The sequence below is a fragment of the Pseudochaenichthys georgianus genome, chromosome 4 (assembly GCF_902827115.2).
Source record: "Pseudochaenichthys georgianus chromosome 4, fPseGeo1.2, whole genome shotgun sequence".
NCBI lineage: Eukaryota > Metazoa > Chordata > Actinopteri > Perciformes > Channichthyidae > Pseudochaenichthys > Pseudochaenichthys georgianus.
Genome location: NC_047506.1, coordinates 24,389,755 through 24,416,290, shown reverse-complemented (window position 1 = coordinate 24,416,290; position 26,536 = coordinate 24,389,755). Strand labels below are relative to the sequence as shown.

At 41.2% G+C, this 26,536-nt stretch overlaps 1 protein-coding gene across 1 annotated transcript in view; it reads left to right on the top strand.

The window, feature by feature from the left end:
* Positions 1-6,185: 6,185 nt before the first annotated feature.
* The window catches only part of LOC117445655 (ephrin type-B receptor 1-like), a 115,708-nt gene continuing 95,357 nt past the window's right edge, over positions 6,186-26,536 (top strand). Inside the window, exon 1 of the mRNA XM_034081430.2 lies at positions 6,186-6,364. Within this exon, the coding sequence (XP_033937321.1) occupies positions 6,271-6,364 (94 nt within the window). The 5' untranslated portion in view covers positions 6,186-6,270. The remainder of the gene's footprint in view (positions 6,365-26,536) is intronic.

Here is a 26,536-nt window from a genome sequence, read left to right as displayed (position 1 = left end):
GAGGTTTGGCAGTGCACGTGGCCGTGGCTCATTCCCCTGCTAGGTGGAGAGTTGACCAATAAGCCGAGGACTTCTCTGTGACGTAGAAAAGTGTTGAAATCTGGATCCGTTTTTTTCAGATCCGTTGCAGCCCCTTTTTAGAGATTTGGCGAAGGAGGAAAATAGAGAGGGTTGTGTTTTCTGACACTTGGTGAGTTCCCTGGAACACCGGGGACACATATTCATGTATAAAAGACGTACAAAGGTGCATTTTGCATGATAGGTCCCCTTTAAAAACACAATTAATGTCTACTAATGATATTACAAAAACTCCCTCTAATAATCGTTTCATCCATTGTGACATATTTACCCAAACTAAGTTTTTCAACACCTACATGTTTCCAGCATCGCATATTTCACACATTATGAAATAACCTCCCTGTACTTAAAAATCCCACTGCTTGGTCAGAACAATAGTAAACCTGCAGAGCACACCAATCAGATCACAGTCATGTAATTTGACCCAAGTGTATGACCATGTCGTTCCTAAAAATGTTAGCAAACACCAAACTCCAACTACAACATTTATAGATAAATTGATTTAGCAAAATGAAATGTTATGTAATTCAAAATGTGACAAAAGAACAATGATTTGTCTTACACAAGATTGTGGTCTAACAGAATGACTCCTGACCTCATGGGGTCAAATAACTTGAACATGTGGCCTGAAGAACAAAAGGACCTCTTACTCATTAACCCAATGGACTCTCAGAGATGAGATCTAGCCATGAGGTGGCTGACTTTAAAATGAACTGTGACAAATATACCACATGCGTGTGGGTACATTATATTTTACACAATAGCCTATAACACAAAACAACAATACATTAACACAATAACCACTCAAATGAGCCTTGGTGAAAAGCATGAAAGACAAAACAACTTAATCTACTCTCATTGTTCGTGTACATCTTTACTCCCACTATTCCACCATCAGTATGCCAACTTGCCGGTCAAATAGCTTAGCAGTATAGCACTGGCCTCATGTGAGTGGGGGAAGGGGAGGGGAACACTCAACACATGTGCAGATATAAACCACACTGCTTGGAGACTGAGTTCAATACAAATTAAACCATACGACTTGTAGTCTGGCAATATGCTGTGTCACAGTGAATCAACGCATGCCAGCAGAGAACCAAACAGTTTCAGTTTGAAGCAAAACATATCTTATCATGTAGCTTATCACACAATAGTCATATGTTTTTCTTTATGAAAACCATACTTGTTGGGAATTTATCAGTCATCATCTCATGACCTCCTCAGGACCAGCTAACCAACAGAGCTTAACTGTCCTCATACCCCCAGGCTCTCTCTGAACTTCCATCCACCCGAAGTCAGCTCACCCAGAATCAGAAGGACCATTGTCTCTCTAATTGTGTGTGACCCAATTGTCTCCTGCTCTTTAGGAGTCTTGAAATGAACGCACATACATTTCTCTCATTAACTAACACTTAACATCCCATATATCAGGTGACATAAAAATGAATATAACAGAATTACGCTGTATTAAACTTTTTGCCATAATACTTTACATCAATTTCCACAATACGTGTTTGTGTGTGTTTCCCGGGGAAAACACTCACGAGAAACACCGGCTGTTGTTAAGCCTTCTGTGACGTCAAATTACTCCGTTCTCCGCCTGTAATTATGCCGTTACAAGCTTCAAAGTTGTATTTATCATCTGAATTTGCCGAAAACAAGTTTAATATTCTTAATTCCAAGACTTTGTTTATGTCAAGTTGTGATCTGGTTTGTTTGATTGACTCCTGCCTAAACTTGAAAATGGCTTGATTATTTCCAAAAGGACACATGGGACAACTCAGACATGAATCTTTCCTCTTTATTTGAGTGATGGCAGATTCCTTTTTGCTTAATTCAGCCTCTTGATGCATCATTTAGTCATTTAGGTTGAAAACCTTTAACACAAAACATACCTTCATTCATTTTAGGCAATCACACATTTCAATAAAAAAACATGCCATCCTTTAACAAGCACTTTCATTTCTGCTCCATAATCAAGTTACAATTAAACCTAACATCTAATCAAAAGTAAATGCATCTCAACAAAGTAAATTATATTCCAGCATCTTACAATATAGCTTCTTACTTCATAAGACTAGAAATAATAATACATGTAATCAAACATGGTTAAAACAGACTAATACATCCACAAATATTCACCAGCAGCGTCTTTGGTCGAATCCTCTCCTCTCTCACAGCGAATTGTTTGTCCTCTGCTGAGTCTTCAAAAAATCATTTATTGTATGATTTTGGAAATAAAAGTTTCATATTCTGAAAGCCAAGACTTTGTTTATTTAAAATCAAACAAAACACCCGAACCCCGAAAAACTATTTTTTTACACAAATCCACGTTTATTTTGAAATGAGCTGTTGCGACTTCCGACTGATTTCGATAGAGCGGGTCACATATGTGTAATTCGTGGCACAATTCAAACGGGATCAAAAGATAACTTTTCTCTCGCCATTGACTTCATTACATTACATTGCATTTAGCTGACGCTTGTATCCAAAGCAACTTACAGTAAGTACATTCGACCAGGAAGATACAACCTTGAAGAAAACAGAATCATATAAGTACATCAGGTTTCATAGAGCCAAACATTTCAAGTGCTACTCATCTGGCTATAGATAAGCCAGTCCTTTATTAGTACTGTAAGTGCTCTGTTAGCAGTTCTTTGTTAGTAATTCTATCGCTCGAAGTGGAGTCGAAAGAGATGAGTTTTCAGTCTGCGCAGGAAGATGTGCAAGCTATCTGCTGTCCTGATTTCAATGGGGATAGCAAACCCACGTGTTTTTGCTGATGGGAACTTGGGTCCCCCTCGCAGCGAGAGTGCAGCGAGCCGTTTGGCTGATGCAGAGCGGAGTGCACGTGCTGGGGTGTACAGTTTAACCATGTCCTGGATGTAGGAAGGGCCAGATCCATTCACAGCATGGTACGCAAGTACCATTGTTTTGAAGTGGATTCTAGCAGTTACTGGAAGCCAGTGATGTGAGCGGAGGAGCGGGGTGGTGTGGGAACATTTTGGAAGGTTGAAGACCAGGCGAGCCGCTGCATTCTGGATGAGCTGCAGAGGTCGGATGGCACATACAGGTAGACCAGCAGCCAGGAGGGAGTTGCAGTAGTCTAGGCATGAGATGACGAGAGCCTGAACCAGAACCTGTGTTGCTTTCTGGGTCAGCTGGGGACGTATCCTCCTGATGTTGCAAAGTGTGTATCTGCAGCAGCGGGTTGTAGCAGCGATGTTTGCAGTGAAGGACAGTTTGTTATCTAGGGTCACACCCAGATTCCTTGCAGTCTGAGTCGGGGAAACAACAAAGGTGCCGATGTTGATTGTTAGGTCTAGAGTGGAAAAATCTTTTCCCGGAAGGAAAAGCAGTTCAGTATTGCCAAGGTTGAGCTTGAGGTGATGAGCAGACATCCACTGAGAGATGTCAGCTAGACAAGCAGAGATGCGTGCAAAGACCTGGGTCTCTGAGCGGGGAAAGGACAGAATTAGTTGGGTGTCATCAGCGTAGCTGTGGTATGAAAAACCATGACTGATCCGAGCGAGTTTGTGTACAAGGAGAAGAGGAGGGGACCAAGAACAGAGCCCTGAGGCAGGCCCGGACTGGCCAACGGGAGGACCAGGAGGTTTCCCGATGGCCTGGCTTGCTAAGTGGCCTGCTGGCCTGAGGAATTTTTTTTTTATTGTGAACGCAACGCTGCTCAAATGTGGGTCTGACTCTGCCTCACAGAGGGTGACTGGCTGTCTACATGATGTGGCCTGCCGACATGGCCACTTTCATACAGATCATACTAATACCCTCGATTGGTCTCTGTGTGTCATTCAAGCTCGGGAGGGTGCGTGTTAGTGTATGTGTGGCGCGAGCGAGTGAGATAAAGCGCGCGCACCGGTTACGTGTATTGTTGTTGTTACCATCTGGTGCTAGCTAGCTGCACTAACGGATATAAGGAGCTTTTTCAACAACAAGGTGGAGGTCCTCTCCTGTCAGACTGAGAGACTGATAACTAAGCTCAGATGAGGTAAAGGACTCTCTGAGTGTTTAGATAGTTAACTTAGTCTAAGTTATCTCAGTGGGTCTCAAACGGTTCGGTCACCATTTATGTAAACACATATTTCCATTTGAGGGGGGAGTGCTTAGTAAAATATGTATGAATAATATTAAAAAAAACGTTAACTAGGTGAAAAAAGGTAAGATAAACTATTAAAACTTATAGAGATCTAAAACTAGTCTTTGCTGCTGCCTCAAAGAGGAGCAGGAGGGAGAGGAGGGAGACAGGAGAGGCTGATTCAGGAGCACAGACACACTCACAACTATAAATGAACCAAAAACAAATAAATAAACAAGTTTGAATGTTTTTTCATATTGGATGTTATTGGTTATGGCCATGTTCTTATGATTTTATGATTATTTAAATGTATACAGTTCTGTTTCATATGGGTGTAGTCTCTTTATTTCCCCCTCAAAATGCACCAGATTGATTGCATTTAAGTCCAACATTTAAAAACAAATCTTACCGGGGGAGCATGCCCCCGGACCCCCCTAGAAGATTTGAGGTCCACCCCCACTTAAAATATGTTCACATAGGTTCCTAAATAGATTTGCACATTTTTTTAAATAGTAACCCATGTCCATATGTGTATTTTTGGGTAGTAGATTTAGAGGGCTATCACTATAGGCAGCAACGCTGTAAAAGTTGACAAATAAATCCAGCAAAATGGCACAAAAAACTGGTAGTGGCCTGGCTGGGTGTATAATTCCCAGCCTGACTTATTGTCCCAGTCCGGCCCTGCCCTGAGGGACCCCTGTAGTTAATTGAGGGTTGGACTCGGACCCTCTCCAAGTTACCCTGTAGGTACGGTCTTTGAGGTATGAGGTGAGGAGGGAAAGTGCAGAGCCTGAAACTCCAAGTTATTGGAGAGTGCGAAGGAGGATCTGATGGTTCACCGTGTCGAACTTCAATACATAATTTTTCCGAAATAAGGTCCCATGGAGGTCCACAATATTTTAATGTTTTCAAAAAAAAAAATTTTTAATATCTTAGGCCCTCAGAGAGGGCCTAGAGGGCCCTGAGGGCTCACCACTGATCAAACTATAGATCCTACACATCCACTGGACGTGGATTCTAAAAGTACAATATACACTTCTCGCTAGAAATCAAATCAAAAAGCATTTTAATGGCCAAACTATTCTACAATTTAGGATTTTCCAGAGAGGTTTATATGTGAATATACGACCCTTTGGAGTGTTTACAATCAACGGGAGCAACAGCCCATATGCTGCAAATTGTTGTTTCCTACAGGACCACTAGAGATGCTAAACTTTAAAACGTGACTATAGGTCGTAATAAGCTGCTGAACAATCGACCTATTTGGCCGTTATTTGGAGGAGGACAGGCTGGAACATACATGCTGGGGAAAGTGTTCCATTGGTTGAAAAATGTGACTCATACATGTAGATCACCATAGATGCAAAATATAAAAAAACATGACTAATATTATTGTGCTATTTGAGCATAAAAAAAGAGTTTTTGCTAAGGATTTATATTTTAAATCTCCATGATGATCAATAAGTAACATACATCATGTATTGCCTAATGTTTATTAACGAGACTGCATAAAAACATGAACTATTGTGAAGGCATGATACATGTAGCAGAAGAAGCAGGAAAACTATGGTAGTTTAGGAAGAGTTGTGCTTTGTTTTTATGTGGATGCGCTTTTGGTGCAATAGGTTATCAAATTTCCTGAATCAATGTTTAACTTCTCAGTTTAAGAGAAGATACACCTTAATTAATCACGAAAATGTAACCGTTTGAATAAAAATAATGATACAGAAAAGAGAAAACATGAATTAGCTTCATTTGCTTTAACACAGATATGAGTGGAGTCTGATGCTTGTATTGCTGTACTGCAGTTTGACCACGTGGGGTCACTGTCCCGTCACAGAAGCCACCATGCCGGCTTTGACATTCAGTCTGGGTCAGGTGGAACAGAACGGGTGATTGGTTTACGATCCGCCATGCTGTCTCCTGATTGGTCAGAGAGGTGTGAGAGGCGAGAGAACCCAGCGCCAGCTGCAGTGTATCTGCTCCAGTCCCCGCTGACTGCCGGTGCAGCATACACACACTGAGGGCTGCGATGTGACTGTTTACAAGAGGAATACAGCGTGTTTCTGTGGGATTTTCTCTCTACTGTCAGCCGGATAATGCGAGAGTACAGGCGGGGAGTCATGTTGGCCATGCGGGCCACTTGTGTTGCGGTTCTTCTCTGTGTGCTGAGTTCGGTGTGCGCAGTCGAAGGTAGGTGTGCTAAATGTTTCACTGTTCATTTAGGCTAATTGTGATTCAAGCTGCCCCACTGCTAACAACCATTGTTCTAATAGTCTCACAGTTTAACTTTTTGTAGACCATGATAAACTTATTTTGTCATTTGTCAGGTGCTTCAGTATTTATCAGTACGTTTTCTTTTTAGGGGGGCATTAATATGAAGGCTAATTTTCGACAGTAAAGGTATGCAATGTGTCATATATTATTTGTTTTGCTGCTGCTCTACCAATAGGCTATGTTGTTAAGTCTACTGTAGAATATACATTTGTATTTACACCTAGATTTATACCATCATCATTATAAAATCGTCTTGAGAGGAATAATATGTATACAACTAACCACCAAGCATGAAATAGCATAATAATGTTTATTTTATTTTCATTTTTTAATCCTAGTGAGTGATGTTGTAGGCTTCAATTACATCAGGGATTCACCCCTATTCAATATCTTATGATGTGTATTCTCTTTCTCTGTGTCATATATTGTGTGCTGTTTAGTGCCAAACATCACTGTGTTTCTTCCTCTCCAGTGCACTGTGATGGCGCTATTAAATCCCCTCCTGCTGCTCACCTGGAGCAGCAACGTGAATCATAATTATAGCTCACAGGTGCTCAGTCACTCCATGTAGCTGCACCCCTTCCCCTGGTTCTCCCCCTCATGCCCAACATAACCTTCTGCTGCCCCCCCCCCCCTCTGCCTCCCTTTAAGGCATCATCTCCCCCTGCTTTTTGGCAAACATCACCTTTCGCCTCTTTTGTTGCCCGTCTACAAGTATGATCTCCTGCTACGTCTCCCGAGCATTCCCAGCTGATTCTCCTGCTGCTTCTCTTAAAGTCTCTCCCACCGCCACTGCTCAATTTCCAGCGTCACATTTGACTCCTGCTGCTCCTTCTCATCGTCCAACATCCCCTCATGCTGCTCTTGCTGCTCCTTCTCATCCTCCAACGCCACCTCCTGCTTCTTTAGCTGCACCTCAACAAGTATGCCATCCTGCTATACTTCTCCCAAAACATGATCAACACATGCTCCTTCTGCTTCTTCACAAGCATCCCTCCTCCTGCTCCTTCGTAGACCGCTGTACCTGTTGCCGCCCATTTGCAAGCATTGCTCCATCTATTTCTCCTCAAACATTGTGTTGCTGCTTCTTCTCCCTAAGCTCCACCTTCTGTTCCTTTCCGAGCATCACATTTGACTCCTGCTGTCCTACTTCTCCTTTTTCTACCGGCTCTTTCTTCTGATCTTACAGTCTCCTGTTGTTCCTCTCAGAGCATCTACTCTGTTGCTCACCCCTAAGAATCTATATCTATCACTATTACCTCCTCCTCTTCCGTTACATTACTATTGATCCTTCCAGTGTTCCTTCCAAAACATTACTATGACTTGTGTGTTGCTCCTGCTTGTTATTCCCAAAGATCACCTACTGGAACTGCACCTGTCCAAGCATGTCCTCCATGTGGTACAACAAATTATACTCCTGCTGCTCTTCCTCAAACATCGTTTTGTTCTCCTTCCAAAACATAGCATACTGTTTCTCCCTTTGCTCCCGTTCAAGTATTTTCCTCTTGCTTTTCCTCCCCATGCATCACTTCACTTCTTCACCTGCTGCGTTTCTAGCTCACTCCACCCATGCTAACTGCTTCTTTTATGTTCTTCGTGAATGCTACTCAAATTCAAAGCATATCGTTCTGCTCATGCCAACGCTGCTCCACCACCTTAAGGTCCTCTTTCTCCTATTCTTCTTATTTCCTTACATCTTGTTGACCAGTATTTTCCGGCTTGCTACTCCCCGCGTACTCACCTTTACCTCCTGCTGTATTTAGCTTACACTCCCTTGTCCTCTATCATGTCTCTTCTTCCTCCTCCTCCTGCTGTCCCTTATGGAAGCGCTAGATTAGTCTACTGCTGTGTTTTAATGGTGCATGTAATGACGGGCTGCGCAGTAAGTTTCCCTCATTATGAGACATGTAAATGTGTTGAAGGGTAGGTCTACTTTGATTACACAGAAAGGTGTGTGTGTGGGTGAGAGGTAGGAGATTAAGATGAAGGAGAGATAAATATGTACAGTGTGGGTGGGGGGTTGTTTTGTGGTCACGGTGGCCTTTTCATGGCAAGTAGGTGCTTAATGAACTGATGTTCAAGTGAGTGTTGGTGTAAATAGACCCTGCTGACTGTCACTGCCGCTCGGTGCACACTTTCATATTCCCATCTGCACACTTCCACACTTTATTTTCACCGTAATAATGGAATATCAAAGTTGTTGCTGATTGTGTACCTGCTAATTTAATGAATCAAGGGGTGGTTTGTGTTGACCTGCAGTGTTTTATAGTTCCCTGTGTAAAATAAAAACACTAGAACAAATGAAAGCCTTTTAATATATTAGTGAGGTTCTGATCAAATGTTGCTCGAAAGTGAATTAATTGTTTACAAAAGGCTTGCTCTTTTTATAGTTCAGTACTCGGCTGCAAATAAACACATTTTCATAATAAATTTAAATGATTATGTTTTTTAACCATTTGTATGAAAAAAGCCTATTATAATTTTCAGGATCCCAAAAAGTAGTCTTCATATTCATTGTTTTGTCAGACCTTATAGAAAACGGTGAAATGACAGTTAAAAAAAGCAGCAAAACCTCAATGTGGTACTTTATGTTGTGCTTAAATTTGCTTTAAAAGTCAAGTATCATACTAGTTTCCCCTATCTTCCCCTATCTTCCTCTGTTTTTCTGCCATTTCTGAAATGTAGTTATGCCCTCACCCGGCTGACTGAAATGAGAAATGTGCCAGTTTTGAAATCTCTAATCTTGATCATACCCAGCTACCTGGTCAGTACCTGCCAGACAGCAGCTTTTTGAAAGAACGAAATCAGGCACTCTTTCAGATTTTTGGACTAGAATACTGGAGAAGTTTCCTTTGATGAAGAAAAATCACTCTACCACTCACTTTGCTGTCTCTGTGTAGTCTGAAATGGCTGCCCAAATGCATTGACCTTTACATTCCCTCTGGATGTACTCTCTTTCATAGAACCCACAATGCAGTACAGTAATCCGGCATTTGACCCTGTCATTATGAAAGTCAATGCCAACCCTGACCCAGCGGATATTGTTGGGTATAAGTGCTACATATCCCACAAACAAGTCTTGGGAGGGAGGGAGGGGGGGGTGGCAGGCAAAGTCATGTGTCTGCACCAAACACCCAGTCAGCAGCAGGCTCTGAAATCACTGAAATTGCTGATTTGTGTCCGTGTTGAGTGTCGACTAGGGGTCGAGGAGTTAATTTCTTTCAACTTTTTGAATGTAAGAGCTGCTATTTAATTTAGAAACCCCGAGTTTGGTTGCTGCTAAGGTATGGCTACATGTAAAATATGGACTGTACACACGATAAACCGGCACATATCGTTTCTGCTCCTACATGTAAACTATTTTTGTCCTTTTCCCCGGAGCCTGTACACGTACGTGTGGTGCCCCATCTGTCATCTTCTGGGAACGCTAAAGGTTAAAGCTCCTAGATCCTGTTTTTAGATGCTGGAATTAACATGACGAGCTGCAATTTGTGACTTTGTGTTTGTGTGTGCAACTAATGATGAACAAATTATCTCCTCAGGGAAAGCTATCACACACTTATTGAAAAGAGATATGCAGATGACTTGCTGCACATACACTGACAGCACTGCTGCTGCCACACACACCATATATGCACATACTGTATGTACGCTGCACCATGCTCTGCCAGCTCATGTTTTAAAGATGTGCTTTCTATATTCATCTGGTGACAGGTTATCAATGTGTGACAGACATATAGTTGAACTGGGAAAAACTAGGAGCCTGGAAGAAGATCCTTCTCACCAGTTTTTGCTCCAGTGTTGCTATTTTTCCTCAGGGCATCCTGTTGGTATTAAATATTTATTTCCACGTAGCTTTCATAGTTTTTCAGAATACATTTTCTGCTGTAAGGTACTTGAAACCTGTGAGAATATTTACCTTTTGCACAGAAACTCAGAGTCCTTGGCTTTGGTGGTGTGTTTCCCACGGCGGTTTGGGCATCAAGAGGCAATTTCAGATGAGTCAGTCTGGCATTAATACCATGCTTCTCTGTACCCACAGGCTGTCAGACATCAATATCACAGCTTTAAGTGCTTCAGGAAGTCATTTCTAACAAAACACCCTCAATGTTTACTGAGATGTGATTAATACGTTCTATTAGTGTGAAAATAAATCCTTATTTTCACACATTGGCTGTAATTTTTCACACAACTCAACGATCCTCTTGTTAAATTTGAGGACAAACTTGCTGTGTTGAGCCATGTCAATTACTGAGGAAAGATAACTTTTTTACTGCATACCTTTCATAGAATTTCAATATCAAATGTTTGAGTGTCTGCTGTGGATTCTGGATGAAAAATAGTTATGTACTGTATTATATCTTTGGCCTTAGAGATAGGTGGGTGTTTTTAAGTGTGGTCTTTTACAGTAGTTCCAATTCTCAAGTCCATTAGTGCAAGACTCAGTCAACCAAAGATCTTCATTTTCAAATCATCCGAGTCCAGTTACAAGTATTTTAAATCCATTGGAGTCTCTTAGCATTTTTCATTTAGTGCTGTATGAACAGAACCCTGCAATGCGTTGGCCAAATAATTCTATATTCAGACTTTGCAAGGCCTGCCTGGCATGCGGTTAGGTATTTTTCATTATTCTTGCAGAATTTGACCGTTCAAAATGTGAGAGTTGGAAAGTATCTTTTGAGTATCGGGCAACTTAACTCGACCTCGGTTTGGTTTCCCAACAACTCCTGAGGGAAATATCTCAATTTTCAGCTTCGTAATGCTCCACTATGTTCACCAAATAGTTGCCAACTATCATTTGGTGCTCTGCAATTGTATGATCAGTTTGAGGCATTTTTGCAGCTGCCTGTTGGAAAGGATGTTTTATCTGTTCTAAATTTACCTTAGAGGAATATTTTTCTAGTTTTTAATACTCTTATCAACATATGAGTGGACAAATATGCTTTATGCAAATGTTTATTATCATTTGAACAATGACAAATATTCTCATGAATATTAAACACAACAACCTCTGAACATTACAAATATTCGCCTCAATTCAACCTGGAACCTCTCTCTCTCGTGTGTGTGTGTGTGTGTGTGTGTGTGTGTGTGTGTGTGTGTGTGTGTGTGTGTGTGTGTGTGTGTGTGTGTGTGTGTGTGTGTGTGTGTGTGTGTGTGTGTGTGTGTGTGTGTGTGTGTGTGTGTGTGTGTGTGTGTGTGTGTGTGTGTGTGTGTGTGTGTGTGTGTGTGTGTGTGTGTGTGTGTGTGTGTGTGTGTGTGTGTGTGTGTGTGTGTGTGTGTGTGTGTGTGTGTGTGTGTGTGTGTGTGTGTGTGTGTGTGTGTGTGTGTGTGTGTGTGTGTGTGTGTGTGTTGCCTGGACGCTGCAATCATGTTACGAGCACTGAGTGTGTTGACTTATCGTACAATGTCCCACTGTCTGGCTTCTTGCATAAAGTCAAGTGCTCGGCGCAGTTGTCGGCGAAATGTCGCTCCTCTGTTTTCATTTAAACAGCGCCTTATATCCGTTAGCGCAGCTAGCTAGCACCAGATGCTAACAACAACAATACATGTAAGGTCTCTCTCGCTCGAGCCACACATGCACACACCCTCCCGGTCCTCCCGATGGCCAGTCGGTGCCTGCCGGTGAGCGTGGACTGCCGCAAGCAGGCAGCAGGAGCGGGGCTGTCAGCATCAGCTTGTAGATGGTATTTTATACACGATGCGCTCTGAAACTACGGGGCGGCCGAGGAAAAAAATACACATGCGTTAATCGCGTTAAAATAATTAGTGGCGTTAATTTTAACGCGTTATTAACGCGTTAATTTCAATCTAAATTATTCACTTTCTTCTTACACATTACATTTCAGCATAGCAGTTTAGCGTCAGATTTTCAGCATAAAGCATTCCCACTAGCAATTTCTTCAGGAATTGCATTCTCTAGTTCCAACTTTAAAATGTTACACATCTTTCTGACATTATTCGTGTACAACAACTTTTAAATCTGATTCTTACTTTTAGAGATATTAAACATTGTTCAACCTTGTTAAAGAGGTTTTCTTCACATTTTAACATTAACTAGAGTGCGTGATGTCACAGCTAGAGTGGAGGAAATCTTGAAATGTGCCTTCATATTTTTTTTAAAAACTGCCATAATTCCCAAATCCTACATTCCTGAGACATAATTTATCATGACAAACGTAGGAAAACATCTCGTAGCTTGGAAAATGACAAATAATTAAGCAAAAAATAAACAAAAAAAAATGCCTCTTGAGGGCATGAAGTGACAAAAACGTTCAACATTCCTCCATTAAAGCCCATTGTAATTTCAGGCTGATATTTCTTCACAGCAGCAGCTGCACACCTTTTAGTTAAACTGCCAAAAAGGCCACATTATTATCCCGAAAGTACACACAAATTACACTTCAGATACTCAACTTCCTTGACATGCTTCACGTTTTGAAATTTCACAGATATCTGTTACGGTTCTTCCACAAAACGTTCACATGTAAGAGGTTTATCTCTCATTCAGAACAATGGAAACCTTTGATCTCTGGACACCTCGTTAGCTCAAATATAAACACCTGTGTCATGGAACACGATGATGTAATCACTCCAACTGACATGCTCAGAGCAGCAGACTTCAGATAAAGGTTAATGGTCCTGCCCTCAACAGCTCTCCGTCAATTATGGGGTGTCATCATCATATGCCGAAGAGGGAGAGAAGAGAGAGAGGGTGATCAAGAGAAGAGAGAGAGTAATGTAATAAAACACGGTTTTCTCATAACTTCAGTGAAAATACTTCAAACAGCCCAAAACTTCACAGGTTTGGTAACGGTGCAGCCATCAACGCATCGAAGCGTATTATGGGGTGTCATCAAATGTCGTTGCCATGGCGACAGACAACTCGCCATGAAACATGCTGTCGCTGTAAGTCCAATCGACACGGTCCAATCGTCCCCCAATCTTCACTTGTATATCACCGGTCCATGCCTCAACAGCTCTACGCCAAATCTGAGATCTCACCATATGCCGTTTCCACGCATCCCTCACCATAAAAGACAATGTCGCTATAACTCCTATGAAAATTGTCAAAAAGTGCAAAAACTTCACTTGTGTGCCAACAGTCCAGCTGTGAAGACATCTACGGGACAGTTTTGAGATTTCTTCAAATGCCGTTGCCATGGCAACACAATGCTCGCCATGAAACAGTTTTCTCATAACTTCAGTGAAACTGCTCCAAATGCCCCAAAACTTCACAGGTTTGGTAACGATGCAGCCATCAACGCATCTAAGCGTAGGGTGGCATCAAATGCCGTTGCCATGGCGACAGATCATTCGCCGTAAACTTAGTTCAGAAGTTTGCGGTTCAAATATTCTGTTCCTATTCCAAGCCTTTTGACTTTATTTTCTTCTCTCATCACACATTCAAGCCTCCAGTGTTCATGTATCATTTCAATCTAAATTATTCACTTTATTCTTACACATTACATTTCAGCATAGCAGTTTAGCGTCAGATTTTCAGCATAAAGCATTCCCACTAGCAATTTCTTCAGGAATTGCATTCTCTAGGTTTTATCTGAAGTTGTACCCATGGATGTATAAAGAATAGTTCTACCCATAGACTGTAATAAATGTTCTACCGCAAAGTTATTCTCCGTGGGGACTTCCGGCAACAATCTTGATTCTGATTGGCCAGAAGACTCGGAAAAAACCTCAGCAAAGATGTTTTATTGAGAAGATGATACTGGAGAGGAATAAACATAGTGATGTTTGGCACTAAACACCACACAATATATGACACAGAGAATACACATTATAAGATATTGGATAGGAGTGAATCCCTGATATAATTGAAGCCTATAACATCACTCACTATGATTAAAAAAAAAAAAAAAAAAAAAAAAACATTATTATGCTATTTCATGCTTGCTGGTTAGTTGGATACATATTATTCCTCTCAAGACGATTTTATAATGATGATGGTATAAATCTAGGTGTAAATACAAATGTATATTCTACAGTAGACTAACAACATAGCCTATTGATAGAGCAGCAGCAAAACAAATAATATATGACACATTGCATACCTTTACTGTCGAAAATTAGCCTTCATATTAATGCCCCCCTAAAAAGAAAACTTACTGATAAATACTGAAGCACCTGACATTTGACAACATTTTATTGTGACAGAAGTTTTCAAAACCGTTTATGGTCTCCGGTACTTCCAGTCCAACACAGCGTTAGAAAATCGGACCTTCAAAATAAAAGTTTGACTTTTTTCACATTCTTTTTTTCTTCACTCACACATCCGCGACCCACTCGAAACAGGTCCACGACCCACCAGTTGAGAACCACTGCTCTCGATGATGGGAAAGGAGCTTAGAAACTTCCTTTATAACCTCCTTTTAGATTAGGAAACACTGGACCTTCCTTTGCGAAAGGAAAGGAGAACATTCTGTCCCACAATGCTTTGCGGCTGCAACATTTACCGTGACACAACATTCGGCCGTTCACGGAAACAACCGATTATGACGGGGAAATGCATATCGTGAAAGTTACGGTACTTTTAAGCATTTTACAATCTATGGGGTAACTTGCCAAAGTGCTTTATTTTGAATGTTCTACACCAGCGGTTTTCAAAGTGTGAGGCGCGCCTCCCCTGTGGGAGCGCCAGAGAGCTTCAGGGGAGGCGCAGAAAAAGACGAGTAAAGTGACACTTGCACACTTTGGGCTGTCTGTGGAGACCGAGTTCCCCCACCTCGCCAAAAAGGCTGTAAAAGTGCTCATTCCCTTCACCTGCACCTACCTGTGTCAGTGCGGGTTTTCCGCATTGACTTTGATCAAAAGCAAGTGCCGGTCAAGGCTGCAGCCAGAGGATGATCTGCGTTTATTCCTGTGTGCATCAAAGACGCAGACTCATTGTTCCCACTAAAGTAGGGGTGAGTGTAATAAGGAGGCAAAGTTGACATTCAGTGTGTTGCCGGGAGCATATGAATGTATCCACCATGGGCGTAATTTCCACTGGGGACAGTGGGGACATATCCCCCCCCACTTTTCAAAATCCCATTTGTCCCCCCCCCCCCACTTTTTAAATGTGTTTATTATTATTTTTTTACGCAAGCAGTCATCGTCACGGAGGAGCGTCTGTGTGTGTGTGGCACGAGCGCATCTTGTGAGAGAGATAGAAAGAGAGAGAGACAGAGGCAGTTTCTCAATCTCGAGGATGCTGGCTTGGTAGTCGCGTACTTCCATGTCACTTCCTTCAGAAACGAAGCAAGTATGCTTCCAAGCCACGGCTTCGGAAAACGAAGAAGAATGGAACAGGCTAACAAGTGTGCCACTCTCTAACGGTTTCAACAAACTATACCGAAAATAAATACATCACGATGTCTATCTAATTATGAACTTGCTTTACTTTCACGGAACACATTTTTGGTGATAACAAACAAATGTAACATATTTACCAACACATGTTCTACGCCACTACATACTTACATTTAAATGTGTGCTGCGTCGGTTCAGCCATTCTCCGCAAGGGTTTTTGAAATTGGTCCGTGCGCAAAGCATTGTGGGGATTTTAAGGACGCGAAGTCTACCCATGTGCAGCCTTGAAATTTCCCCCAAACCAAGGACCTCAGTGGAATTCCAAGTATGCTGGAGATTGGAACAGTCCTTTGGTGGCACTCGATGACGTAGCATCCTTGAAATATTGGCTTGGAAGCCAGTATCCTCGAGATTGAGAAACAGCCACAGAGAGAGACTGAGAGAGTTACGGGGGTTGTTGTTAGCATCTGGTGCTAGCTTGGAGCTAACGGAGATTAGAAGCTGCTTCAACAATAAGGAGAGGGAGAGTCCTCTCCTGTCAGACTGAGAGAGATAACGTCAGCTCAGGGATGCAATGGACTCTGACGGCCCGTCCACACTACAGCGTTGACAGCGTCGACAACTCCAATCTGCCCATTCACTTTGAATGGGGTGACGTCACGTTGCCTCGCTTTTTCGCCGAACTGAATTGTGGGTAGCAGAGCGGTCCGTCTCCGCTGGCCAGCTCAAGCCGTAGCCAATCAAATCTCGTTTCTGAAAATCTGACAGCTCAAGCCGTAGCCAATCAAACCGCGTCTAAGCTGGGAAAGATATCCCGCCGTTCATTTCTATATTTCAAAAAAAGTTGGAGGAGAAACTAACTATCGCCGTAGCAAATCACCCGGTTTTGTATGACCATACCCTCTTCACCTACCGGGATACAAACCGGAGGAACCAGGCATGGAGGGAGGTGGCAGAGACAGTGGGTGAAACTGGTAGGTTTTCGCCTGTTTGGGGAGTTTATATATATATATTGCTCCCATAAAATCCCCGGGGTTTTTTGCTTTGTATGTCGGGGGCGGGAGATTCATGTGATTGGTTGTTGGTCGTGTTGCTTGAATAAAATCCCCAAGCTCCAGACACGCCCAGCTCCAAGCTTTTTTTGAAGCTGTAGTGTGGACGCTCCGTGAGTCAGTGGCGGCACCAGAGATTTTCTCTAGGGGGTGTTGTGGGGTAGCTTGACGTTTCATAGAGGGTGCTCAAACATTAAGGGTTTTCCATTAATGCACCAGCGCTACAGTTGAATTTTCTACTGCAACACTCCCCACACGCACACACAGTGTACCCGCGACTGTTACAATGAAGGCTCGATAATCAGCTCACGGGCCGGCATATAGGTGTAAGCAGGGGTAAGTGCTATTTTTACAAGTGGGGGGTGGACCTCACCTCCTCTAGTAAGGTCCGGGGGCATGCTCCCCCGCCCGGGAAGATGTTTTTTTTAAATATTGAAGTTAAAAGTATCAATCTGGTGCACTTTGAGAGCAACATTAAGAGATCGATGGATACATCTCTCAACACCCATATGAAACAGAACTGTGAACAGATTTTCTATTTCTTTATAGATCACTCCCCTTTTTAAAACAAACCGTTTGAGACCCACTGAGATAACTAGATGAAAGTTAACTATCTAAACACAGAGTCCTTTATTTCACCTGAGCTGAGGTTATCTGAGACTCTCAGTCTGACAGAGAGTTCTCCCTCCACCTTGTTGTTGAAAAATCTTCTTATATCCGTTAGCTTGGCTAGCTTGCACCAGATGCTAACCACAACGATCTCCGGATACCCACCGGTGCGAGAGCTCTCTCTCGCGCACACAAAATGGCTCGTGACACACACACACACACACACACACACACACACACACACACGGCTATTATGTGCAGAATCCCTCTCAGGTGGTTTTGATTGAGTGACGTTTAAGGACTAAAAAACGATACATTTTCACTTTGCTGTTGGCAAATAAGTTGGTGCTCTAGCTAACAGGTAGTCACTCAAGTGTCACAAAGTAATTTAGCCTATGGGTAGGTCAAAAATCGAATGGGTGCTGGCCATTGGCCTAATCATATCACCTGTGTTGGCTTTATGTTTTTGGTCCAAAATGTGTTTGTTTCACATAGCTGCATTGATGTAATCAATACTTTTTCTAATTTAATTTAATAAAAATAATAATGATGATTTTCGAAAAAACAAACAAAAAAAACACATATTTATTGGGGGTGCTTAGGGGGTGCTTTGGCAACCCTGGGGGGGTATCTCAGTGGGTTTCAAACAACCGTTTGAAACCCACTGAGATACCCCCCCAGGGTCATCTATGTAAACAAATATTTCCATCTATGTAATATAAAATAAGTTAAGAAATCCTTCCAATGTGTACTATAGGTCAGTACAAAAATAAAAAACACAGTTTGAAACGGGAGTGATTAGTCAAATATGCATAAATAAAGAAAGAATGCAGACTATAGGTAAGATAAAGATGGGAGAGAGGAGTTTATCAATGATTTGTTATTGGTTGTGAGCATATTCTAATGGTTTTTTGATTATTGAAATATATACAGTTCTGTTTCATATGAGTGTTGAGACCTGTATCCATAAATCTCTTAACGTTGCCCTCAAAGTGCACCAGATTGATGCAGTCAACTTCTTCCCTTTTATCACAAATAAAACGGGTTCACATGGATAGGATAGTAAAAAAGTGTGCACACTACACATTTTTCATGGATTTGTTAACACTATAGTCCCTAATATGTTTGTAGAAAGGCAGGAAATGGAATTAAATTGAGAAAATGTTTCATTGCGGAGGACCCCCTGTTTTGTGTCCCCCCCACTTCTGAAACCAAAGTTACACCCTTGGCATCCACGATGTTGAAAATGTTAAAAAAATATGTCGTGCGAAAAATATATGGGTCATGCTGTAGCTAGATGTGCCTGTCCTCTGTAAGAAGGTGTCGGCGACTGACATGGAAGAACGGCTGTTCCAACTTTAACAACTTTATTAACTTCCAGGGTAGTGAATTGAACATTCAATTGTAATTGGGTGTGTGGTATATATTCGTGCACGGACATGCATGTTCCACAACCAGTGGCAGCGCCAGAGTATTTTTGTTGGGTAATCTATGGTAGGGCTAACCCATACAGTGGTGGGGCTCAAGTCAGTATTTGCAATGTAATTACATACACGCTATATCGCCACCCTTGACAGTGAAACGCCACGCGTGAGGTTTAGATTATTTCCCTGTCTCAATCCAAATTGAATGAAATAAAAGGCACATTTGTCTTATAGTAAATAAAAAGGGCGACCTGGAGACAATCCTGCAATTTCCCCACAAGTGAAAGAGTTGACATGCTGAAAACCCAACCCCTGCAGGGGGGTCTGGGGGGGATTCTGCCCCAGGAGATTTTTTGAAATACTAACATAAAATACACATTCTGGTACTCTCTTGAGAAGAAAAATAAATAAATCTATTACTACACGACATATTTAAAAAAAAAATGAATGCCATTTTAGTTTTTTGTTACTTTGTTCTGAAAGCTGAATCTGCTGCTCCTCACAGAGAGAAGAGGCTGTGAATTACTTTTACATTGTGGATAAGGGTGGATAGCCCCCATTGTTCTGTGTGTCAAAATGAAAGACAGCCGACACACCTGTCAATCATCAAACCTTGGGGTCTTATTCAGAGATGGGGTCGTTACTAAAAAAAGTAATATATTACATATTACTTTAAAAAAAGTAATATATTACACTACTTCGTTACTCTCTACATAAAGTAACTCGTTACTTTACTCGTTACTTTACTCGTTACTTTACTCGTTACTTTACTCGCAGGGCCGGCCCGCCCCTCCCTGCAGGCAGATCACGCAGACTGCTAAAGTTTCAAATGTTTAGTTCAGTTTCCATTGTCGCATAAGACTGATCCAGATCCTGAATGTTTTCCTATCTGACCATGGCTGTCCTCTGTCTCCTGCTATCTGTATATTTTGCGCAGTCTATCTCTGCTCACGCTGTTGTGTCGGCGTGTTCTCCTGCGTGTTGGCCATGTGTTGCACTGGAACCAGACACCGCAAAGACTTCAGCCGAGCACGTACGAACTGCGCATGCGTGAGTGGCAATAACTCGTCATTCAAAACAGGCAACAACCGGAAAACAGAGAAGAAGAACAGACTACATGAACAAACAACAAATAGCTGTGCGTTAGCTTCACCTTAGCATGTGTTCTTTGCAGGTGTTTGTTGAGGTTTGATTATGACTGATTTTAGTAAGTAACGAAGTAACGCGTGTCGGGGCAATGTTAGTAACTGTAGTGTGATTACTGAATTATAAAAGTAGCGCGTTGCACTACTCCGTTACCAACAAAAGTAATATTATTATTACTTATTATTATTACTTTGTAACGCGTTACACCCAACTCTGGTCTTATTTCATTGGATCGATGTATATAGAGATGCACTACCGCAAAAGCATTCTTCGTCGGGACTTCCTGCAACAACACCACGCCATGATCGTGATTCTGATTGGCCAGAAGACATTATCAAAGATGTTCTATTGAGAGACGATCACTATGTGACAACAGTTTTCAAAACCGTTTCTAGTCTTCTGTATTTCCAGACAAGTGGCTACTGAAATCAATCTTACTAACTGCTGTCTGTGCAATTTACTCCGAGTTGGCAGACTTTATTTTGTTTACTTTAACATCTTTTTCATGGTGGAGCTAAGCCATTTCTTGGTATGGCTGTAGCCTACCCCAGCCATACCCTGGCGCCGCCACTGTCCACAACACACAAACTGAACAACACTCAATTTTTCGATCGCTACCACTGTCCTTGCGATCTTGTTATAACAACTAGTGCACGTTACTGATGCAATATGGTTGAGACCATTCGGGCTTATTCTAGAGGGGTGCAAGGAATAGTCCAAGTAGTGGGGGAGTTTTATACAATATGTTTAAAACATAAAGATAAAAAGGTTTAAAAAAGTTATTGTTTAATGTTTTAAGGAGGTGAAGATAGATTCAAACACACACACACAGAGACAAGACAAGAGGAGAGAAACGGTCTTCATTTTCTCTTACTGGACCTCTTTGAAATGCAATTGAATACCCCTGCATTATAGCAACAATAATAATAGCAATACTAATTGGGAGGGGGGGCGCGGCTGTTATGTTCTATGAGGGGAGGCTCACCTTCCCACACTTTGAAAAACCCTGTTCTACACTATAATGATCAAAAGGAGAAATATGAACGTTACTTTATCAAGGAACAGTGGATAGGAAAAGACGATGGGAGCTGCTTTTTGGACAATTTGACTGCAACCAAGTTGTTGTTTGCATATACAGTAGGAATGAAAAATAATAGACTATAGACCATAATGCATTGTGCAAGTGGCCTTTAAGAAGACATTTTGAAATGGTTTGTGAAATGGGCCCAATGAGCTGGGAGATACTAACATTCTCAGTAGAGCAGAGGGGATTAAACAGCTTTATGCTTGACATGGACATCTTTGTTGGTGTGTGACCTCTGAGGGGATGAATATAGGCTTACAGTATAGGCATCCAGAAAGTGTTGTGATACAAGAGGAGCGGCCTGCTGTAAACAACCTGCCCTGTGCATATACTGATTATATAAACAACAGTAAATCAGCATCTAAAGCACCTTTTATTACCAACATTTAACGACAATCACTATATCTCTACTGCAGCTGCCAATGCTGACATGTTTAAAAAAGTGTGAATTGATTTTCAACTGCAGTGAGAAGCAGAAGGCTCGCACATTATAAAACGCTTTGCCAGCCAAACTCCTCAGGTTATTTGCATAACAACCAGTCTGAATAGATTATATTTCCCTGATATGAGACTATAATTGAAACAGAGCAATGATGGGCACAAAAGGAATGAAGGAATCCTTCACCTACAATTCTTTCTGTTTTGGCTTGGGTCCGTTATGCTGTCACTTCAACTCATTTGCAGCTCAAAGAGTCACATCAATACACATCAATATTAGACAGACTTCAATGGGATGCTGCTTTAGTTTCTCTGTCTTCTATTTTTGAACATGTGAGGTAGGCAATATAATCAATTACCCTTTGTTTAAGATAAAGGCTAAATAATTTAGCACACACAAATAAATGCTTTTATTCGATCTTGTCCACAGGCCGCTCTCCAACTGCTCTGCCTACTGACCAGAGAGGAGATTAAAAACAGAGAATAGGAGAATACTTTGAATGACCTTTTTTCAAAGGCATATTATGGATAAAGGAAGCAATGGTTGCTAAAAAGATTGCAACAATTTTACAAGATTAAAAAAAAAAAGGCAGATGTTGATGATTACACCTCCTCTGTACACCGACAATTATTAACTGCATTGTTGTACATGTGTTAAGACAGAAGATGTGACGTGAAGTTGTTTAAAAGCATCTTTAAAGATAGTAATGTTTTGCTGTTTATCTAATGGTGATATACAGTAGCATTGAAAGTCACTCCTTGTGTTCTATTCTGTATGCATAATATATGTATGCCTACTGCAGCTCTGAGCTTTAGACCCTTTACATCTCATCTCAGCATATGATTGAACATAATGGCCCATTATTTATCAGCTGGTTGAGAGTGGGCACGGTGCCAGCCTCTTGAGGGTTCCTGTCGTGGGCATATGGTCTCACAGCCACACTGGAAATTAAGGACTGTGTCACTGTTTAAACTAAAGTAAAGGACATCAATCAAGTATCAGGGGACAAAATACATGGAAAAATATTCAAAATGTAATCAAAAGCAAGGTTTTTGAACAGCCTGGCCCATACTACGCTATTGTCAGGATTGGGGAAAATAGGACCCAAGTGCAGTTAAAAAATACAAAAAAGGTTTGTTAACAAAAAGCGAGCTTTATTATAAAAAGCCGAAGGCATGAAAAAACAAGAAACTAATTAACAGAAACAAAACCGGGGAGCACGACAGACGGGAACAAACTTACAGACGGGACCAGGCAGGAGATACGGACAAGCATAGGTGACAGGGACATGAAATGACGACGAACAGACATGGAGCACAGGGGAAGACAAGACTAAATATACAGAAGGGTAATACTAATCACAGGACAAGACACAGCTGGCAGGGCAGGCAGAAACACAAGGGCAACAGGTGAACACAATGAGGCACAATCAGACACAGGAGGGAAACTAACGCCAGGAAATCAAACACAGGGAGTAGGATCAGACAAGACACAAGGAGGAAAACAAAAATCCAAAACCATGACAGCTATACTCGCCCATTAGTTGGCATGTTGTTGGACCTCATATGGAAGTACAATGGGCGTCAATTGATCATTCTATTTTATGTTTAAAGGGACCCCATTATGTTTTTTTTGGGTTTTCCCTTTCCTCTAGTTTGTTTTTATAGATATATATTTGTTCTATGTAAATGGTCTGAAAGGCAACATAATGATTCAGTAATTTATTTAACTAGTCTGTCCAAGTGAACATCAAAATAAACAAACTCATGCACTTCGAAACACAGGACAAATATATTTAATATGGGTGTTAATATTTTAATTTCAAAATGATAATCTTTTTAGTAATATCCCCTCTTTGTGTTTCCCTCAAAATTACAAGAAGCACAAAGCAACTGTCAGTGAAGAAAATGTATTTACAACAAAGCATAAGATCTTCACAATTTGAAAAGCCTGAAAAAACTATAAACGACCTTAAGGATCAAATGAAAACTATGAAATAATGTTGAATCAATTAAATATATCACTGTTTCTGCAGATGTCAGAAGTTATTTATCTCTTTGTCAAAACCACTTCTAATAATTTCAGTTCTCTACCTGCACCGATTAGAGGAACCCTTGTCCTGTGTTTCTATTCTAGTTTAAACATCAATTTAGTAGGTGCTCTTTAAGCGCCAGTGCTCCTTAATAGCACTTTTACACTTGCTTGGTTTCATCCACACCTGCCTTTTACAGCCACAGGCTTCTGTTCTTCGGGCCGCAGAGCCGCTCTGCTGGAGCAGCAGGGCGTTCACTTGTTCGGCACGGGAAGAGAAAGAAAGTGACCGCAGGAAAAAGGAAGATTATTGTTCAGGTCCAACACGTGTACTCTTGAGTGACGGCTTTTGTCTGTCAAAATGTCAGAGGCATGAACGATGCCCCAATCATGACCCCACATTTCAGGCTTTTGTGTGATTGTATTTCTTTCTCTTTGTGTTCTCCTTATTAGTTTTCAGTATAACTGGAGCAAAGCAAAAACGAGGGCAGAGCCGAAACTCGACGGGAGCAATTTTAGTTTAACAGTTTTACTCTGCGTGACATCAGTGATGATAGGAGATCTCCTGAGAGTTGGAGAGAGCAAAAGATGGATCGAAGACAGAAAATGAGTTAAAGAAAGAAGAAAGAAGTTGTGCATATAGAGACGGTGAACCCAGTGATTAGCCGTGTGCAGTTTGACATCGCAGCAGAGAGCCAATAAGTGTCAGGTCCCTCCCACAGGGGAGCCATTTTAACAAGCTCTTGGTGTTTGAGTGGCTGTTAGCAGGCCTGTAATCCAACCGGCAATTTCTGACTACTGTGAAATTTAAAATATAAAGCTGTGTCTGACATATGTCAGACACCCACAGGAACCATCAGCATTTACACGTGTGTCAGCTTTAGATTTTACATCAAATTATATATGCCTTTTATGTTATTATTATTTAATAGGCAAAGCTCTCGCTAATGAACCTGAGATTGCAAATATGGACTTTGAGAACTGGCCCTTGTTTAAGGCATTGTCTTTGAGGAAAGATAGAGATGGGAGGAACAGGCGGAGATGTGCCAGATTTAGTATTTACAATACAAATACAGCTATACTGCAAACATACAATGCTGTGTGTGCTTTAAGCCTCTGGCCCAGCTGGACCCTTCTGAGCTGAAACACATTTCTTCACCTCACAATGAGCAAATACATTTTTTATTTGGGTCCTTGCCTGGAGTACACACAATAGTGTACACAATACTTGATTGTTTGTATAATATCTTCACTGGAACAACATCTTTGGTTTACACTCTGCCATCCCAATCATATACACAGCAGACATTTGTTTTGCAATATTTAAATCACGTTCAGTCATCTCTCAGTTGACTACAATTGTACATTCAGAATTTGTCAGGAGCTATGACATTAAAGTGAATTACCCCAAAAAAAGGAAACTTGTATATAATGCAGTCACATAAAACAACACTGTTTCATTGACTTACATGTGTTGTAGGCCTGAGGTGTTTCCAATATTGAGGTTAACAACAATTCTTAACACATTTATAGTATAGCAGACTAAGGCTAATGTGTGGTGCTAACATACAAATGTACTGTAAAAGTAAATGTTGTATGCATTTTGCTCTTGAGGACTACGGAAGAAAAGGTATTCTTAACACACATTTTATTTCAGGTCTATTTTTTCCAGTTGGTCATTGAGCTTATTATTTGTCATCAAAAGTGCTGAAATGCTAATTTAGCTAGTTAAAGAAAAATGATAATGTTCATGATAAACGTCACATTGTTTTCAGTATAATCTTGTCCATTATTCAAATTCAAGTATGAATATTGTCAAAAACTAAGCAATATATTTCACAAACATGGTCTTGCCCTAACTGATGACATTGATAAAAACTGTTACCATATATTAGCAGTATCTTTCTCTTAGGTGATGCCTGATACATGTTAGAGTCCAACGTGTACAACTCTTACTTCACTGCCTCTTTGAGTGCACTGTATTTATTTTTAAAGAGATTTAGGAAAGCCACAGCAGAGAGCAACAGTCAGCTGGGGATCCAATTTAAAGTTGAACACTGGCAAACTGTCCTCCGAGACTCACAGAAAGGAAAAGGCAGAAGTGAATGGGGCAGAGGTTGCGATGGGGAGGGAGGGAAGCAGAGACAGAAGACAGAAGAAAAGTGAACTTGGATGCAGCTGTTGTATTGCAGCCCTCAGGGTGGATTCAGAAAGAGACAGAGGCACATCTCTTTGACAGCAGGTGTGTACATTATGTGTGTGTACTCAAGCGAACATATGCGGTTGACTACACACCAACACTTGACTTTGACGACCCTCACACACTCACGCACAAAGCCATACTTTTTGCTCTCAAACACAACATCTTCAAGGCACATGATGAGTGTGGCACTCGTCAAAGTGACATGGACATAAAACAAAAACAACGGTAAACTCTTAAGAAATTGCAAATGCTATATACCAAAACATTGTAGTTAAATGTAACCCCCATCTCTCCTGCTACCCCCCGCTCAGCAATTGATCCTGCTCAGGTTTCTACCTCAAGGAGGAACGTTTAAATTCCTCTCCCACGGCCACACATCTCTCACACATTGCTAAAATTGCAGATTTTACATAATCATCCTCACTGACTCAGAAAATAGCTGTGGCATACCACGGTACAGCTGCCCTTTTGCCGAACTCTGTGACACAAACGTGATGGGTTTGAGTTTCTCATGTATTTTCGATGCTAGCACTGCACAAACCCAAATGTTGAAGTGTCCTCTGTGCATTTTAATAAGAAACAGGTGATCTAAAATGGTAAATGTTAAAGAATTACTTACAAAATCAATGTGGAATTATTTGTCATTACCATTTCATAGAAGCATATGACATTTTACAAGTTAATCAGTCTTCGAATCCCCTTTTTCTTTGATTACATTACATTACATGTTAGACGCTTTTATCCAAAGCGACTTACATACTCAATACTGTGGGCAATCCCCACAGGAGCAATTT